The following is a 16,649-nucleotide window of genomic DNA, read 5'->3' as shown; positions in this document are numbered from 1 at the left end:
ACACAGAATTCCTGGCCTGAGAAATTATAAGTTTTCCCTGAGAGATCTGCTGTGCTTGGTGAGATGCTACCAGGTGTCTACTGCAAGCTCCCAGAACTAAGGCACTTGTTCACAGCCTCAAAGAGCTTCTGCAGCACAATGTGCTACTTTTGTAACTCCTTATGACACCTGTCTAAAAGGCTGCCCATGACACTTCCTGCTCCAGGTGCAGTTTCGTCTCTTTCTTGTCCCACTTTGTCCCCTCTGAGTCCCATAAGCTGCCCAGTGCCAGTACCATCACTGATCTTGTGCCTTGAGGAGTACTGCACAGCAAAGGCCTTCAGCTGAGCTCGCAGGGGACCATCTTCCACCGCAGGGTTCTCCAGCCACTGCAGCATCTGCATGAGCACTTTGAAGAAGAGCGAGGAGAAGGCAGTGTCCTGTGGCATGGAGCGCTGGGAAGAAATTCTTTACAGTGAGGGTGGTGAGGCATTGGCAGAGGTTGCCCAGAGGTTTTGGACTCCCCATCCCTGGAAGTTTTCAAAGCCAGGTAGGATGGGCTTGGAGCAACCTGGTCTAGTGAAAAGTGCCCCGGCCCATGGCAGGGGAATTGGAGCCAGGTGATCTTTAAGATCCTTTCCAACCCAAACTATTTTATGACTCTGTGAATTAGACTTCAGCTCTCAAACTGTCTGCAAATGCCCTGGCTTGCAAGACACGTCCAGTGCTACAGAACAGCATAGACTACAGATCCCCAAACCAGCAGAGACCTACATCGTAAATCCAGAAGATGGTTACCAGGCTGGATAAGGTGCCCTAACTCCAGGTAATCTCAGCAGTGCCAAGCTAATGCCGCCAGCCTGCATCCAGATACCCATGCCCAGGCAACCTGCGCCGAACATTACAAAGTGTGCACACAGCAGAGCAGATGCCCTGCAGATTTCCCATTTCCTCCTCACCCCTCTTTATGAAATGCTCCCAAACAGATTTCCCATCTCTCCCTCACCACTCTTTATGGAATGCTCCCCAAGGCACTCACGTGGTACTGGTAGAGCTGGCGCATGAGCGGGCAGGAGATGAAGTGGTGGCGGTGCATGGCCATGACCAGGGCGCCACTGTGCGCGGAGTTGAGCAGTGCAGCCACGGCCTGCAGCAGCCGCGCTGCCATCCCGCTGCCTGTGACTCCACTGGCTGTGACCCCGCTGCCTGTGACTCCACTGGCTGTCACCCCAGTGGCCGTGACCCCGCTGGCTGTGACCCCGCTGGCTGTGACCCCGCTGGCTGTGACCCCGCTGGCTGTCACCCCGCTCTCCGGTGCAGCCCCTTGGCGGATGTGGGCCAGCTCCTGCCCCAGCGACTGCTGCAGTGCCAGGGCCAGCGGCCGCAGGCTGGAGTTCTGCCACCGCGGGTCCGGGGTCAGTGGGAAAAGCTGGGGAGATACAACAGGGAGTACATTTATGACAGACAATGAAAGGATTGCTGTACAGTGAGTACCCCGAGGCAGAGGAGCGATGTACCTTGTACAGTTACACTGACTGTAGGCTAACGGGAACCTTCTGATACAGCTTTTGCTATATTCTAGTGCCTGGCACATGAACATAAGCAGCATCTCTGCAACCCCAACATGATTATCAACACTGACACTGCAGGGGAATCCTACTACCCAAACACCAACAACCAACTTGGCCAATTAATTCCCTGTAGGCTCCTTCTGGAGTCAATGGAGGGAGGGAAGCTCTGTAAGCAGACAAGCCAGAGTACAAATGCTGTTTGCACACAGCTTTGCTGCCAGGGCCCTGTGAGCATTTCACAAATCCTGCAACCACTGCTGAGAGGAAAGGCACTATGCACAGAACAAACAAGGTGCAGAGACAGCAACATACTAGTAGGTAGTGACAGTACCAGGCACGATCAAAAGCCACATCACGTTCCAACTACAAGAGAAAATTCCTGCCAGTATCAACTCCACCAGGCTGTAATGGCACAGCCTCATTGCATCAGGGCTTTCATATTTATTGCCTGCAAACACTGCAGGATAAGGAGTCACAAGATGCAACTATAAGAGAAATGGATTTCGTAAAGCTGCTGCAGGGAAGCAGCTACTCAGCTGGAGGTTATAACAGTACCTGCAGCAAGATGCCTGCCAGATCATCTTCTGGGCCCAGAACACGGACCTGGCTCAAGGCCCGGATCCGACTCTGACTTTGAGAGTTTTCAGGACTGGATTTTGACCTTGCAGTCTCAGCACTGTCTGCAAGAGGAATAAAAGGCAAGAAAGGAAAATGCTGTTATGGTAGATAGCATCTGGAGCCCCAACACCAGATCACCTTCAGCTTTATAGTCTCTAACTACTGAATTCAGCAGTTTTTCTCTTAATTCCAAGCAAGACCTACTTTTCCATATGACTCAGAAAAACTCACTGTAATAAACTCCAAAAATACTGGAATTTCTCTCTTTGCCAGCAGCAAAAAAACTCTAGCAAAGGACTGGTGTCTAACTGTAGCTTGCTGGTTTATTACAACACGCCTGCTCTGCCTGTTCCTCTCAACAGCAACAAAGGAGGGAAGTTTGGAAGATGACTTTGATATTTAGGCTATTCTGGGCAGTACCTCGGCGGGCTGGTAAGGAGGCAGTAAGCAGGGAGTGGAAAGTCTGGCCTCCTGTTGCTCCTCTCTCATGTTGAACCTCCACAAGATGAGCCATGTAGTCTGGAAAAAGAAGGAAATAAGAGCATATCATCATCTTGCCCTCTTCATTAAAGCAGGACAGAATTGGCTGTTTGTACAGCTCCCACAGACAAAAGAATTTGCTTTGGATGATGCCTTGAAAGCTTTATTTCTTTTACAAAGTACCTTCCAAAGTTCTTTTTGACTCTGTACATTCCAATCCAAAAATTCCTCCTCTATTTTGGGAAATACAGCCAAGGGCCACCCAGGTGTCTACAGTGACAACAAGCTGCCAAAGCAGCCTGTGCACAAAGTTTGCTGAACTAGCTTGGCTTTTTCCAAGGAAGTCACAGGAGATACTCATGGAAACTGTTCAAGAAAAAGTTAAATGCCTAGTCAGCCTCCTCTGTAACTCTTACTTTTGTCCATGATGTTCTGCTCCAGCGTCTGTGGGTCATGAGATACTGCCTGATCCAGGTACTGCAGGAGTTTGCTCATGCTGGAAACTGGGATTCCAAAGGACTGAACAAAGAGAAGCAGCTGCTGTGGCTCCAGGTCCTGCAGGGCTGCAACAGACAAACACTGAGTCCTCAGACCTCTGAACTGTCCATGGAGGGTCATCTTTATTACCTGATCTTTATGCTTTTGTCTGGACTAACAGTGACACATTAATGACAGAGCTGCAGAGAGCCTAAAGCCAGAAGTCTGACAGCTGCCTACTATATTTTCTTTCCTCTGCAAATCATTGCTGCCTTATTGCATCTTCCAGTTAATTCACTCACTGGCTAATCTGATCTTCTGTTTAATTTTATTAGAACCTCAGTAATGCAATCACTCGTATTAAAAAATAACTTCCACCCTATCTCTTGATGGCTGCAGGCAGGAATTATTGAATAATTCAATCACTGGCTATAGACAGCTGTCATTTAATTAGTAAAATGGGATGAAAGCTCTGAATACCAAGAAGAAAGAGAGCCCTGATAGTGGTATGAGGACCAGAGTAACCAGAGGTTTAGCTTACATTCTTTAGGCACAGCTTTCCACAGTGCTGTGGCTTTTGTCTGGTGATTGCACAGCTTAGTTCCATCTGCATTGTAAAACAGATGGGACCTCAATTCAGAGTCTCCCATTCCTTTAAAATACACAGAAAGGGGAATATCCATTCAGACTCACTCTCCTACTTTAGAAGTAACAGTGACAGATGGCTACATCCAAAGGCATCCAAATAGGATGGCTGGGCACACTTGAGCAAGGAAGCCTCTCTCCTTCCTTCCAGCAGAGTTTGAAACACCAGCAGACATGCCACAGGCTCACCTGCATCCACGAGCCGTGGGACCTCGGAGCGGATCATCCGCAGCTTCAGCCAGTCGGGGAGCAGCAGAGCCTCCTCGGAGGTGTCAACCAGAAAAGCAGTAGGAAGGGGCTTTTTCTCCGGGAACCATATATCCAGTAAGGTGTAAAAATCACCATCCCCTGCTTAAGAGTGGTTAAAAAATTATTTCCCATGTTCACAAGCACCTAGAACGCCCTGCCCTTCTCTATCAATACATCAGAACACACCATTGTTTTGGCATTTCCTGCTGTCTGCAGAAAGAAAAAAAAAAAGAAAATCAGCCTGCAAATCCTTCATTCTCTGCAGCAATATTCTGATAGATCTTTCAGCTACAAACATGTACTGCAAGGGTCAAATCTGTGAGTAGGATTAACACCAGTCTAACCTGTTAGGAGACAGCAGACAGAGAAAAGCCATCCTGTATTGACCATTACCCCCAGAAAAATCTGAGCATACTTCACCGACCTTGAGGTGGCCCCAGTGTCAGGAGAATAACCATGGCATGGACCACAAGGATGTGCATGGTGGCTGTTTCCCCACTAGTCCAACGAAGGAACACCTGATCCTGAGACTCTGACTGGAAAAAGGCAGGATAAGACAGGATGAGCAAAGGTGGGGAGAGAAAGGAGAACATGAGAATGGACAAATTTAGTCAGACCACAGATCCCAACATCTCCAGCAGTGGCCACAAAAGATACTCGGGGAAAAGTTAAAAAGGCATTTTACAAACACATAGGCTTTGCTCTGATACTATGTCAAAATCCAATTATTTTCAGATCAGGGAATTCTTGAGCTGGACTTGGTTTATTCAAATTGAGTAACCCATTAAGGGCTTCTGTTTTGTTAACCTGCCCAGTGTCTGTGCCCTGCTGGAGCAAGGCAGGAGGCACTCACCCAGCTGTACACCTCCTCGCCCTCCTTGCTCTGCCGCATGCGCTTGATGTAGCGGGAGAAGATGGAGAGCAGAGCCACGAGCACTGCATCTGACTCAGCACTGTAGGAGAGCTTGGAGAACAGGTGGGACATGATGGTGGAGCGCTCCACGATCAGTCTGGCAACATCCTGCAGGAGAAAACATCCAGGAGGTCTTTACTGCAAAACACAGCCAGGTCCCACTGTTTCACTGCATCATGTTCTCCAGTTCCCATCATCAGCCCAGTACACACCAATCTGGAGATCAGAACTGACACAAGAGGGAAAAGACCAGTGCTTTGCATGCATCTTACAGTGCCCCAGTGGAGCACAGATGTATTCAGATGCACCCCATACAAAATAAGCATTTACGTAGCATTACTCTGAAGAGAAAGGTCTCCTGACACTTATCATTCAACCTCCTCTGTGTATCCAAACACAGGCACTATCAGCACATGAGCCTTAAAAGCAACAAAAAAAGTACTCAGGGAGAAAAAAAGAAAAAATCATTATATAAAAAAAATCACCAAAAGCTTTTCTAAAAAGAAAAAAAAACTCACACAAACAAATCAACCCAGCAATCTAGTTTTGGTTATGGGGAGTACATAGCTCACCACTGAAGTTCCTGATTTCCCATTCTCTCTGCAAACACATATGACTGTAGGTTTAGCACCTGCTTACTTATGAAACACTGCCAGGTGGTGCGATTTCCATCAAAACACTATCTATTCTTGCATTCCCCATTCCAGCTGATGGGCTGCTGCACCAGAGGTTATTGCTCTGATTACCATTTCATTACATAAACCAAAGACACAGGCCTGCCTTTCAACCCATGCACAGACACAAACATGCAGTTATCAGAGTAACACACTACCCAAAACTCATCCTGATGGTATAGCAAGTCCCATGCCTACCACTGTCCTGGGACATGCCATGTGCTCCCCACACAATCCCTCCTCTCACCAGAGCAAGGTCGTTGTGCTGTCCCTGCTCCTCCACTGGGGCGTGCTGGGAGAGGTACACCAGGTAAGCACTGATGGTCTGGGGATCTGTCTCCATGTGGATGGCCTGGAATGAGAATTCCTTTATTAGAAATCAGGATTTAATGAAAACAAGCAGCAGCATAAGCAAAATTCTTCTGCAAGCACACAAACATGCCAATATCACAGCCAGATCCAGTTTGTTTAGATCTGTTTTGGCACTAGCAGAAAAAGAACAAACCTGACACTCCTCCCTTCAGCTGCTTCCACCCACCTGCTGCAAGGCCAGAGCTGTTGTGGCTCTCACACTGTCAAACAGTGGCAGCCTTGGGAGGTCCCTCAGCAGCCACTGATATCCCTGCAGCAGCTCAGAATCACCAGAGTCTTCTTCCATGGGGTGATCCTTCTCCTCCCCATCACGCATTCCTCCTTCCGACAGCACCAAGGACAGGCCCTGCACAAGTCACACACATACAGCTGTTGCATATGAAGCCACAGCTGGACTGCTAGTTTCATACCAGTGAATATAACAGGAGCATGCTTTAAACACCACAGAATGCTCCAAATGCAGCACACAACAGATTTCATCTGTTGATGAAAATACAATGTGTTTTTTTGACAGATACCCTGCTTGAAGTTTCAGTCTGAGCACGAGGCACTCACTCACACTACTCACAGAGAACAGCCTCTGCCAATTACTCCACATGGCACATGATCTCCTGAGCCTACACCTGAACTCTACAGGAAACACAGTAAAATCCAGCTCTATCTTAAGTACAACTTAGCTGTTGAACAATAACTTCTGAGCAGCAGGGAGCAGAAGTGCATTTGATGGGGTTTGGAGATTGAGACAAGTCACTGAAGGAGGATGACATGGAACAATTTCACTGTGCTGGCTCTGGACTCAAGATAACCAAGGGCTCTGCCCTGGGCTTCAGACAGACCCTAGTCAAGATGATTTTCATTCTGCTCACCTTCATGGCCAGGACCCTGGAAGCCACCTGGGAGGAGCTCAGGCGCCGCAGGAAGTAGTCAAGCACCTCGCAGGTTGTCTGTTCATCTGCTTTGGGTCCCAACAGCAAGTCTTGCAAGCGTCCAAGCAACTGCCTTTGTTTCTGCTGTCTCTGTGGAGTGACAAATTTGTCTGTCCAGTGAAATCAAATCTGGGCTGCACAGAAAGTAAGTGACAGAAGTGATCCTCAAGAGAACGCTCACCTGGCGTTTCTTTGCACGCTGGTCCTTACTCTCACCCTCCTCTTCTTCTTCACCAGAGGTCGATTCATCAGCAGCATCATGAAGCAGGAACTCACAAAGACACTGCACGGGCAGGACGTCCAAGGAGCCCTCACTGGACTGAACCAGATCTGCCAGCCATGGCATTGACTGTGATGAGGCCTGGAAAGGATGAGAGTAACAAGGTCAGCAGAACATAGATGCAGCACACTGATCATTTAATTCCTGAGCAGCAAACCACCTTCCCCTGAATCTCACTTAGCTCCCTTTTGCCCCTCATTCTGCTCAAGTTTCAGAGGCAAGGGATCCAGCCCCACCACAGCCCACCTGTCTCTGGATGATGTTGAGAAGAAAGTCAGGATGGCGACTGCGACACAGAAGGTGGCCCAAGCGAAGAGACTGGTTCAGGCTTTTCACCTGCTCCAGGACATGGGGTGGAGGTCTGCGAGGGGGGCCCCTGCCACAGAAACAGCAAGTTACAGGCTGACAGACCTTCACTCTGATGTGAGGAGGATCAGTAGTTCTGTAGTGCATGAGGGGTTTATAGGAAGGTGGCAGGCAGGTTGGAACCAGATGATTTTCCAACCAAAACCATTCTATGATTCTGTGATACCACAGGCTACCACACCACAGAGTTCTTCTTCCCCACATCAACCACCCTGTGGAGGAGCAGGCTTTCCTCACTAGTGCTGTTAACTAGGATTTCATGATGGTACTAGAATGCACAAGGCTACTTACTGAGGGTCCAGACTTGTCAGCTGGGACAGCAAGAGGCTGCTGCTTTCTGTAATTGTTTGTTTTGTGGATGCAGCTGCCAGATGACCTTCAAATGCAAGAATCTCCTGTTTTTCTCTCTGGGAGATTTGAAGTTCACGATTAATCATCTCCGTGCGTGTCTCCTCATCCGTCAAGGTACATTGAGGATAGGAATAATTACTGAGAAAATAAGTTTAAAAAAAGGAAATTATTACCTTTTTCTATTCAAAATTCATGAACCACAGTCAGAAAGAACACAGGACCTCAGCTCTGACAGACAACGCAGGAAAACCCAAGTAGTTTCTCAGTGGAACCAAGAGGCTGAGACCTTCTCAGCAAGGCATAGCAGTCATCCCCTTCCCCCTTTTTCTCAGCTTTATTCCCTTGCTTATAGTATTTTTGTCAAGGGAAGGCACTTTTCCCACTCCAACTGCAGTGTTGATGCCAGTTTATCTTACACAAGTCCCACTGGAAAGGAAGGAGTTGCATGGCACAAACTTAATTCAGAAATGTGTGTTTTCAGTGGTCTGTTTGATATACATAGGGATTTAACCATACTAACTTGGTCATGACCATTTCCATGAGCATCTTTAGAGAGGGGTACTCCTCCCATGCAGCCAGACCTGCAGCAGAGCAAAGAAGAACAATAAGGAATACAGGAAAAAAATAGAGCCTTTATATATACTCTAACACATTGCAAGGTGGGGAAACACAAACTTGAGAACAGCTCATAACACTCAGAGCACAAACAAGGCAATTCCAGCCACATGCTGGTCCAAACCCCACCTGCACACATTTTTCACCCACAGGAGATAGTTATTTAAGTGCAGTTACCTCACCAACCCAGCACAAGCCTTGCACACAAGCAACCAGACTTCTGCAGAAAACACCTTGGCCACCTTTTGCAGCAGAACTGGTATCCTGAGAAATGTCCAAACTCACCAATATTTTCAGGATTGAATGCAGCCACTACTAGCAGGAGAGGCCAGGCTTTCCAGTATAGAGTAGATATAGCTAGATTTGGAGGCTGGTACCTGCAAAAGCCATCAACAGAGATAAGTGGTCAAGTTGAATTCCTTAAGCCCATCTCAAGTCTGCTTTTCTCCTTAATCATGCACTGTTTAGATTCAGTCATGCCAGTTCAGTGCTTTTCCCAACAAAAAGACAGCCACACCCACACAAAAATCCTTTCAGGAGGGAAAGCAGGATTCAGCTGAAGATTTCTAGGGCAGAAAGGTCAGTGCTTGCAGACCAAAGTACATTCCACAACTCGGGTCTTGGACTGCTCTAGAGAAATACCCACCTGAACACGACCCTGAAAATTCTCATCATTTTGTTATTATAAATTTTAATAGAGAAAAGCATCTTAAAATCTGTTAGCTGGGAATGTTAGACACAAGGTGAAAGCGAGCTAGATCACAGCCAGATTATCTGTGTGATAAGTCTTACCCTGGAGGTAGCTGGATATTCTCTGGATGGTGATAAGTGCACAGATTTAAGACTGCATCGATCAGCTGGATTCTTTCTACCCTCAGGACCTCAACATCTGGAGGAGAAGAAAAGACTGAACAAGTTATTGACCTGCCTACCTGCCTGAAAGTCCTTCAAGAAAAGCAGCACAGTATAAAAAAAATTTTACTTCAAGCAACTATGTTATTGTGGGCTTGTTCTTGTGATATTACAGAAACAAAAAATCAACATTTAAAGAGCAACAACACTTAAAAAATCCTATAAGTCAATATATAAAGATACGGAGCTTTTCAGCAGCAATCTGGTTTAAATTCTTTAGGGTACTTTTTTTCCCAAATGCATCCAATATGATACTTGTAACTTTTTCAGAACTTGGATACACTCCTTCAGGTAAGCAACAAATCTGCTCAGAACTTCTGGGGTTCAGAAGAACTAGAAATGCATTTCAACTTTGTTGCAAGTTTTCAGATTCACTCTGAGTTTTCCAGTACATGAAATGGGACAGGATTTAAAATCCTATATGCGAGGCTGGACACATTTTGAGAGGATACTGAACAGCAACAAAGCAAGCAAAGTCTAGATCCTTCCACAAGCATTGAGCAGTTCAAGATCACTCTTTGCCATTAACCAGTCAGCACTAAGAGCATGTAAGATGCTTTAGAATCAAACTCTGACAACACCCTCAATTCTGCCACAAACACATACAGCTCAGCTGAATGGATGTATTTACCAGCAATGCAGGAATTTAGACAAATGCTAAATGAATTCATAAAAGGAGTAAGAGTAAAGATTGCTTTTGTAACTGCTATTCTGTAAGTGTTCCAATAATGGACTTGGGAAGAGCACACAATTGGTTAATTAATTTAACTTCCAATCCTTCCATTTCTGCATTGCCTACAAATTTCATTTTACAGTACGTACAAAGGACTAAATTGAATTTTAAAATGCTGACTCAAAACTCTGGGTGGTTGTTCACAGTCCTTCATTCTCCACACAACCAATAATTTCCCAAACACTCCACAATACAAAATTAGTAACAGAGAGAAACAGTAAGAAAAAATAAGAAGCTTCTCTAGTGAGAAAGCAACAGCAGCATGTCTGGCTTTGAGCCAAACGTTTAACCATCACGACTAAAATATGCTTTAAGTGATGCAAAGGCTCTTTGGTAGGTGGTAGGAGCTGTCTCAGCCCTGGGTGGCAATAGGAGGCAGACAGAAGCAAGCACTTGCTGGTGGGAGCTGTGTGCAGCCTCACCATCTGCTTGCACAGCTGCAGCCCTCTTCACCAAGTGGTCGGCGAGCTCCATGGCATCGGCGGGGCCCAGGGGCAGGTCCCGCGACAACCCGATCACGAGGATGCGCATCAGCGTGTCCTCCAGGATGGGCACCTCGGAGCACAGGCGAAGGAAGAAGCTGCAGGAGACACGAGACATCAGTCACACCTTGGACAACAGTGTGAGGGCTCCTGGAACCCTCCACACACCCTACAACTCATCTGAGCAGAAGATACATCACAGCTTCTTTCCGATCTCAAATGCAACTATTTGAAACAAATTATTATTTGAGTGTCACTTGCAGTGCCTTGCACCTCTACGCTTCAGCCTCCTTAAGTCTGAGCTCCCCAATGTTACCCCAGTTACCCACACACTGTGGGGCTGCTCTCCTTACAACCACAGTGTCAAGATACAGAACAGCTTGGCACAGGGAACTGGAATGAAGGAGGAAGAGAAACAGATGGAGAGTGGAACAACACCCCCCAGTTTTATGGCAGTGTAACAGATGAAGAAAATCTGAGCACAGTTCCAAGCCTTTCCAACACAGAGCTATATAAGGATCACCAGAAAACACCCATTCCTCTGCCTCCAGCTAGAGCAGCTCCCCACCTGCACCCACCACGGGAGAGGCACACACTCACTTGCGGTCACTCTCAGGGGGCCAGTTGTCCCATTTGTAGTAGGTTTCTGGCTGTTCTGTGAAGAGCACCTTGTGGAGGCTGTAGGGATGAAGAGGACACTAAACACCATCTGTGAGGCTTAAGAATACATACAACAGTGCTAAAGCTTCCCAACCTGCACATGAAGGAGCCCCCTCAGGTAAGTGAGTCTAGCAACAGTAACAACGTGATTCAGAACAGAGAGGACTGTACAATCAGTATGGGCTCTGGGCTTTTATACTTTCAGTAACCTATCTTGCTTACTATTAATTCTGGCCTGAACTGCCTCAGTAATGCCTTGTGTGTGTCAAGACCCCAGAATACCATCTGTCCTCCAGAACACAAAACTATCCGTGGAGCCCTCAGCCATAAAAAGCCTTAAAACGAATATAAAACAAAAAAACAACAAGGAGTCCACAGGGAATTTGTTTGGTAGGATAGCTAAAAATCCCTTACTGAGTGGATCTAAATAATATAAATCAGAAATATTTTCCATTATCATATATTTCTGGTACGAGGATGCATCTGAAGGAATTTCAGAGGGAGACAGTCCCTGCTAAAACTGTTTCTGCACCCTGTCTGAAAATGGGAGAGAAATCTAACCAAACCCTGGAGTATACCTGGCTTTTCATAATATATCAGTGTTGGGGAAGGGACTGGTTATGCACAGACATGACCAGGCTGACTCTCACCAGTGCACATAGTCCTTTGGAGCCAGCTTGCTGATAGATGGAACAACCGTATGCAGCCACCAGACAGCATCACGTTGGATAGCAGCAATTTGGTTTTGGAAAGAGCGCAGCACTTCCAGGTCTGAAAAACAGACAGGGCACAAAATACACACATGGGCCTCATCAGAAGCATGGTGGTTTCAAAATAGTAACCAGGACTCTGAGGCATCAACAGTAAATCATAGAATCACAGAATGGTTTGAGTTGGAAGGAACCTTAAAGATAATTTTGTTTCAATTCCTGCACCACACCTTCCACTAGAGAAGGAACCAGAGGAGTGTATGAGAAAGACTTGAGTCCCCCAGCTCTGACAGAACATGTTCTTTGCTTTCTGACATGTGCTGCAGCAAAACCCCCAACACAAAGCACAGATGGATTCATTTTGTGAGAAGAAGGCACATGGGCAGTCATGTCAGTGCCACACCAAAGGCCTGTCCTCCCAGCCCCTTAATCCTTACAGCTGCTCCTTGGGGCCTGAGGCCCCTCCACCCACAGCTCCCTCCCCCCAGCCTCTCAGCCACTGCTTCCACAGACACAAGAAGCACCCAGCCATGCAAATGCCACATCCCCAATCTCTGTCAGCCCCAGGGTGACAGCAGGCTCCCAACCCTAGCTGATGTTCTCCCAACGTCAGGGGTAGATATCTACTAAGATGCTCATCCTCAGAGAGAATCTAGGTTCTTCTGCTTACTCTTTTTTTCTCCTTTGTCCCAAGCAATTCCAGCCTCCTTCACCTGGGCTGTGATACCAAGCATCATGGAGACAGCTAGCAGGTCAGTTATGTGGATGACAAATCGCTCCTTAAAATAGAAAAGAAAAAAAAAAAGAGTTGAATAGCAACACCCAGAGCTGCCTTGTGAAAGTGTTCTGTCATCAAAAATTATGAACGTGGATGTTTGGAAATGAGATATGGGAGTGCTGCTATGAGACACACAAATAGTGACTCACTCAGACACCAAAGAGCAAAAGGAAGAATGGCCAGGAAAGCAGACACAGAAGAGCTCAGTGCATCACTGGCACATCCAGCAGCACAAGGTCAAAAATGGTACCTTGAATTCCATCTCTGCATACAGGGCCTCCTTCCGTTCCTGCATGAGGCCCAGACAGAAGGCCTGGAAGTTGATCTCATGCTTTGTCTGTTTGATGATCTCTCTCAGCAGAGCCCGTGAAGCTCGCAGGTAATCGTCCTTGGTGGTCAACAGGTCCTGGAACACCATTGCCAGGTACTGGGGCCACACAGAGAGAAAACTTTCAGTGCACTGTAATGGGTCTGCATCCACAGAATGAAGAGACACAAGGAAACCAATGCTGGAGGTATCCTGTCCTTGAGACCCCTGGGAAGCTGTAATAATGTTTCTCTCATTAAACTGCATTATCACCCAGAATGTGGGAGTTGGAAAATGCCCATTTAAGTTTATTCCTACCAAAAATAATTATATAATTTCAAAATAGTATGGTACAGATCAGACAGCTGTGTGTGAAAAGATTTATCTGAGCCTCAAAACAACTGTATCTGTCAGGTGGGGTCCTGGGGTTACCATCAGCCATCCAAGACACTGCACCTACCTTTGGAGCTTGCTCTGAGCTGTGCTGAAGCACTGTATACAGGATCTGCATGTTGTTGGGATTTCTTGCATTTGATAGTTCATTGAAAATCACAAACTTAATGGTGGTGCCCAGGTTATCCCTGTGTGCATTCAGCAGCTCCCTGCAAGGGAAGACCAGGGATACCTGAACTGACATTTCTTTGCAGCTGGACACATTCATTCCATTTCTCCTTGAAGTATTTAGCACACAAAAGTGAAAAGGATAGAACAGCACATATCAAAGGATAACATCCAAGGACTACTGAAAGATTTCTAGGACAATGAAATTCATTTAAATGAACACAAGACACTCCATGCACCAAGCTGGTATTTAAAACCACTGTGCAGAGACATTGAGACTGTCAAGTCCCTGGGCACATCTCCCACAGTGCTTCCCTTTCCTGTCACAGACCCAGTCACTCACCTGACACACAGCATGTAGTGGTTGAGAAGGACTTTTGGCTTGAGACGAATTTTGATCAGGTTGGAGATAACTTCCATGTCCTCTGAGCTGTGGGTGTTACAGTTCATACAGACTGACATCAGCAAGTCCTGAGCTGGCTTGGTCAACTGCAGAAAAAAGAGCAGAAAGACTCCAGCCACTTGCCATCACAGACCAGAAACGTAACTGGAATACAGCATGCAGCCCTCCTGGCTGGATTCCAGACCAGGGCTGTGCTTCAGCAGCTCCTCTCCTTACCTTTGGATTCTGCAGCCACATCTCCAGCCTCTGCACAGCCATCTGACGCACCTCTTTGTAGCCACAGGTTGCTGTCAGCAGCCGCAGGAGGTTCCTGGAGACATTGTCCATGGGCTGCCGCCGGTTCAGCTGGTCCCGAAGCATGTCCAGCACATATTCCTCCACACTCTCTGCAAGGTCTTCATACCTGCACACAAACTGAACTTTACCCATTTCCACAAAAACCAGTCCAGAGATCAGCACTCTTTCTTGTTTGTGGTATGACTTGCAAACCAAGAAAATCCCCTCTTTTCTCCTGGAACCAGTTTTATCTTTATCAACATCCCCCAGCAGATGCCACAGGAGCACAGAGCTCCTGCCACAGCTCTGCAGGGTGGGTGAGCACAGACACATCTACAGACACACCTGCACACAACTGTGTTAGGAGAGGAAGAGGCACTGTACCTGGGCATGAGCTGGCCTGCCTGCTCTGGGCTCATTTTCTCCTCTGCAATCAGCAGCTCACTCTGGCTGTCCTCCTCCTCTGTCATGGAAGGGTGTGGGCTACTCCCTAAGAGAGACCAGGACACAGCACACTCCATCAGACAGCTCCTCTCCCTAGAGATCAATCACTGGACACAGCACACTTCATAGGACAACTCCTCTCTCTAGAGATAATCACTTGTGCTCTGGTTTGTTCAGCTTCTTTCAGGGATCCCTTTCAGAAAGATCATAGCCTGTCACACTGCATCCCATACAGGCCCATTCTTCACTCCCCTCAAACATCCCCTGGACACGAAAGAGCCCCAAAAAGAAGAAAAGCAATGCCTAGAACTCAAAGCCTGGTCTACATGACTCCATCTAATACCAAACTATTCTCACAAGTCAATAAGCACTGCAGGCTCCATCCTCTCCCTAAACCTTTGCTCCTGGTTCCCAAACATCTTCTTACCAGCACTAAGGTCCCCTCCACTACGTCCAACTTCTCCATGCAAGAGCATGGTCTTAGGAGGCATCTTTGTATTAAAAGCTGTCTGGATGTTATCCACAAATGTCTTGCAGTGAGGGCTGTCCACCCAGATGCGCTCCCCAAGGGAGTCCTCGATGTACACCTGCAGCAGGGAGCACAGTCCATTTCCATGGGGTTAATTAAGGAGTATTTGTGAGTTTTTATGAATTTCCAATATACAGAGTAGGAACTAGCATAACCAATGCATGGATGAAAACCAGACCAGATGATCATACAAAAGCAAAAATATACACCACCACACCCCAAGCTCTACTGGGCACCTTCTCAAGAAAGACTTTACAACAACTTCTGCCATCGAAATACAGAAGCTGGTCAATTCTGCCTTTTTAAGTTAATGGGCTGTTTTAATCCCTAAACACTGAAGAGAAAGCAAGGACAGACTCTCAAAGACATCTCAGAAGAGCAGAGTTAAGGCAACAAAAGGCAATGGAGGCTACATTCCAGAAACCCAAGGAGATTCTTTAAAAGGATGGGCCCAGACTCCAATTTCTGCCTCCTTCAGTAGCATTCCCACAGTGGACAAGAGGACACTAGCCATCCCCTTCCCTACATCTGTAATAAATCCCGTGCTGCTCTCCTGCTCCAACACATGCACATTTCCCAGCCCAGTCTGCCCACCACCGATGCCTCAGTGCAGCAGAAGCCCCCTCAGTTCACCAACCTTGACAAAGATCTCTGGCCAGTTCTCATCCTCTTCGTAAGCTGCCATGAGAAGGTTGCATGCCAAGACAGACACAAGACTATTCCCTTTGGCTTTGAAATTGATGGAGGCATCTCTTCGGAGTAGGCTGCACAGTGCCTGGAATAACATCCGCAAAAAATAAAATAATAAACAAATCATCCATCGAGAAAGCATGCAGAGAAGCTGCAGAAAGAGAAATACAAATTGCAGCAGCTTGCCACAGAGCTCTGGTATTTACAAAGCCATGCAAACCACACTCTGGCCTAGAGAAAGTGCAACTCTGCCCACAGTTTGGCAGGAGTGATTTGTCAGTGACTTCACGAGTCCTCACCTCAATAACCCCTTCAGTGGCAAATATGTTGGGTTTGATTTTTGCCAGGTACATGAGGCTCAGGTAGAGAGTGGTGTCAGGTTTGGCTCTGTTCATCTTCAGCTGCTTCACAGCTCCACACAGCACCCCCTCGATACGGTCATCGTTGCCTTCTGCCTCTGCTGCCTCAATCTCATCCAGCAGCACTGTGGGGACGACTGCAACCACCAACACACAGGCATCAGCATTTACCCTCATGCCAAATAACCACCCTCAGATGCTGCAGGACCGGTCACAAAGAACAGCAAAGCACAGACCAGCTCACTTTTAGCCCCTGCAGTAGCTTTCCCCTACTCAATTGCCATTTAAA

The 16,649-nt window shown here is 47.0% G+C and overlaps 1 protein-coding gene across 3 annotated transcripts in view; it reads right to left on the bottom strand.

Moving 5' to 3' along the window:
• The window catches only part of INTS1 (integrator complex subunit 1), a 28,009-nt gene that overhangs the window by 10,373 nt on the left and 987 nt on the right, over positions 1 to 16,649 (bottom strand). The window contains exons 3-32 of one of the 3 annotated variants that reach the window (XM_041462386.1): positions 16,301 to 16,497; positions 15,949 to 16,086; positions 15,210 to 15,369; positions 14,723 to 14,828; positions 14,279 to 14,465; positions 14,003 to 14,148; positions 13,559 to 13,700; positions 13,042 to 13,218; positions 12,684 to 12,792; positions 11,954 to 12,074; positions 11,244 to 11,321; positions 10,584 to 10,741; positions 9,309 to 9,405; positions 8,802 to 8,893; positions 8,422 to 8,482; positions 7,842 to 8,039; positions 7,431 to 7,560; positions 7,086 to 7,265; positions 6,845 to 6,994; positions 6,145 to 6,324; positions 5,854 to 5,958; positions 4,873 to 5,040; positions 4,444 to 4,555; positions 3,960 to 4,121; positions 3,065 to 3,211; positions 2,589 to 2,687; positions 2,106 to 2,230; positions 1,280 to 1,408; positions 1,019 to 1,249; positions 275 to 434 (exon numbers count right to left, since the gene is read on the bottom strand). In XM_041462386.1, coding sequence (XP_041318320.1) covers positions 275 to 434; positions 1,019 to 1,249; positions 1,280 to 1,408; positions 2,106 to 2,230; positions 2,589 to 2,687; positions 3,065 to 3,211; positions 3,960 to 4,121; positions 4,444 to 4,555; positions 4,873 to 5,040; positions 5,854 to 5,958; positions 6,145 to 6,324; positions 6,845 to 6,994; positions 7,086 to 7,265; positions 7,431 to 7,560; positions 7,842 to 8,039; positions 8,422 to 8,482; positions 8,802 to 8,893; positions 9,309 to 9,405; positions 10,584 to 10,741; positions 11,244 to 11,321; positions 11,954 to 12,074; positions 12,684 to 12,792; positions 13,042 to 13,218; positions 13,559 to 13,700; positions 14,003 to 14,148; positions 14,279 to 14,465; positions 14,723 to 14,828; positions 15,210 to 15,369; positions 15,949 to 16,086; positions 16,301 to 16,497 — 4,245 coding nt within the window. Of the gene's footprint in view, positions 1 to 274; positions 435 to 1,018; positions 1,409 to 2,105; positions 2,231 to 2,588; positions 2,688 to 3,064; positions 3,212 to 3,959; positions 4,122 to 4,443; positions 4,556 to 4,872; positions 5,041 to 5,853; positions 5,959 to 6,144; positions 6,325 to 6,844; positions 6,995 to 7,085; positions 7,266 to 7,430; positions 7,561 to 7,841; positions 8,040 to 8,421; positions 8,483 to 8,801; positions 8,894 to 9,308; positions 9,406 to 10,583; positions 10,742 to 11,243; positions 11,322 to 11,953; positions 12,075 to 12,683; positions 12,793 to 13,041; positions 13,219 to 13,558; positions 13,701 to 14,002; positions 14,149 to 14,278; positions 14,466 to 14,722; positions 14,829 to 15,209; positions 15,370 to 15,948; positions 16,087 to 16,300; positions 16,498 to 16,649 lie in introns of all 3 variants that reach the window. The other 2 variants (XM_041462384.1, XM_041462385.1) reach the window with 2 other exon arrangements.

This window comes from Pyrgilauda ruficollis, unplaced genomic scaffold (assembly GCF_017590135.1).
Source record: "Pyrgilauda ruficollis isolate IOZ18807 unplaced genomic scaffold, ASM1759013v1 scaffold16, whole genome shotgun sequence".
Lineage (NCBI taxonomy): Eukaryota > Metazoa > Chordata > Aves > Passeriformes > Passeridae > Pyrgilauda > Pyrgilauda ruficollis.
The sequence above is the reverse complement of the archived record's forward strand: the minus strand, read 5'-3'. Positions and strand labels throughout refer to the sequence as shown.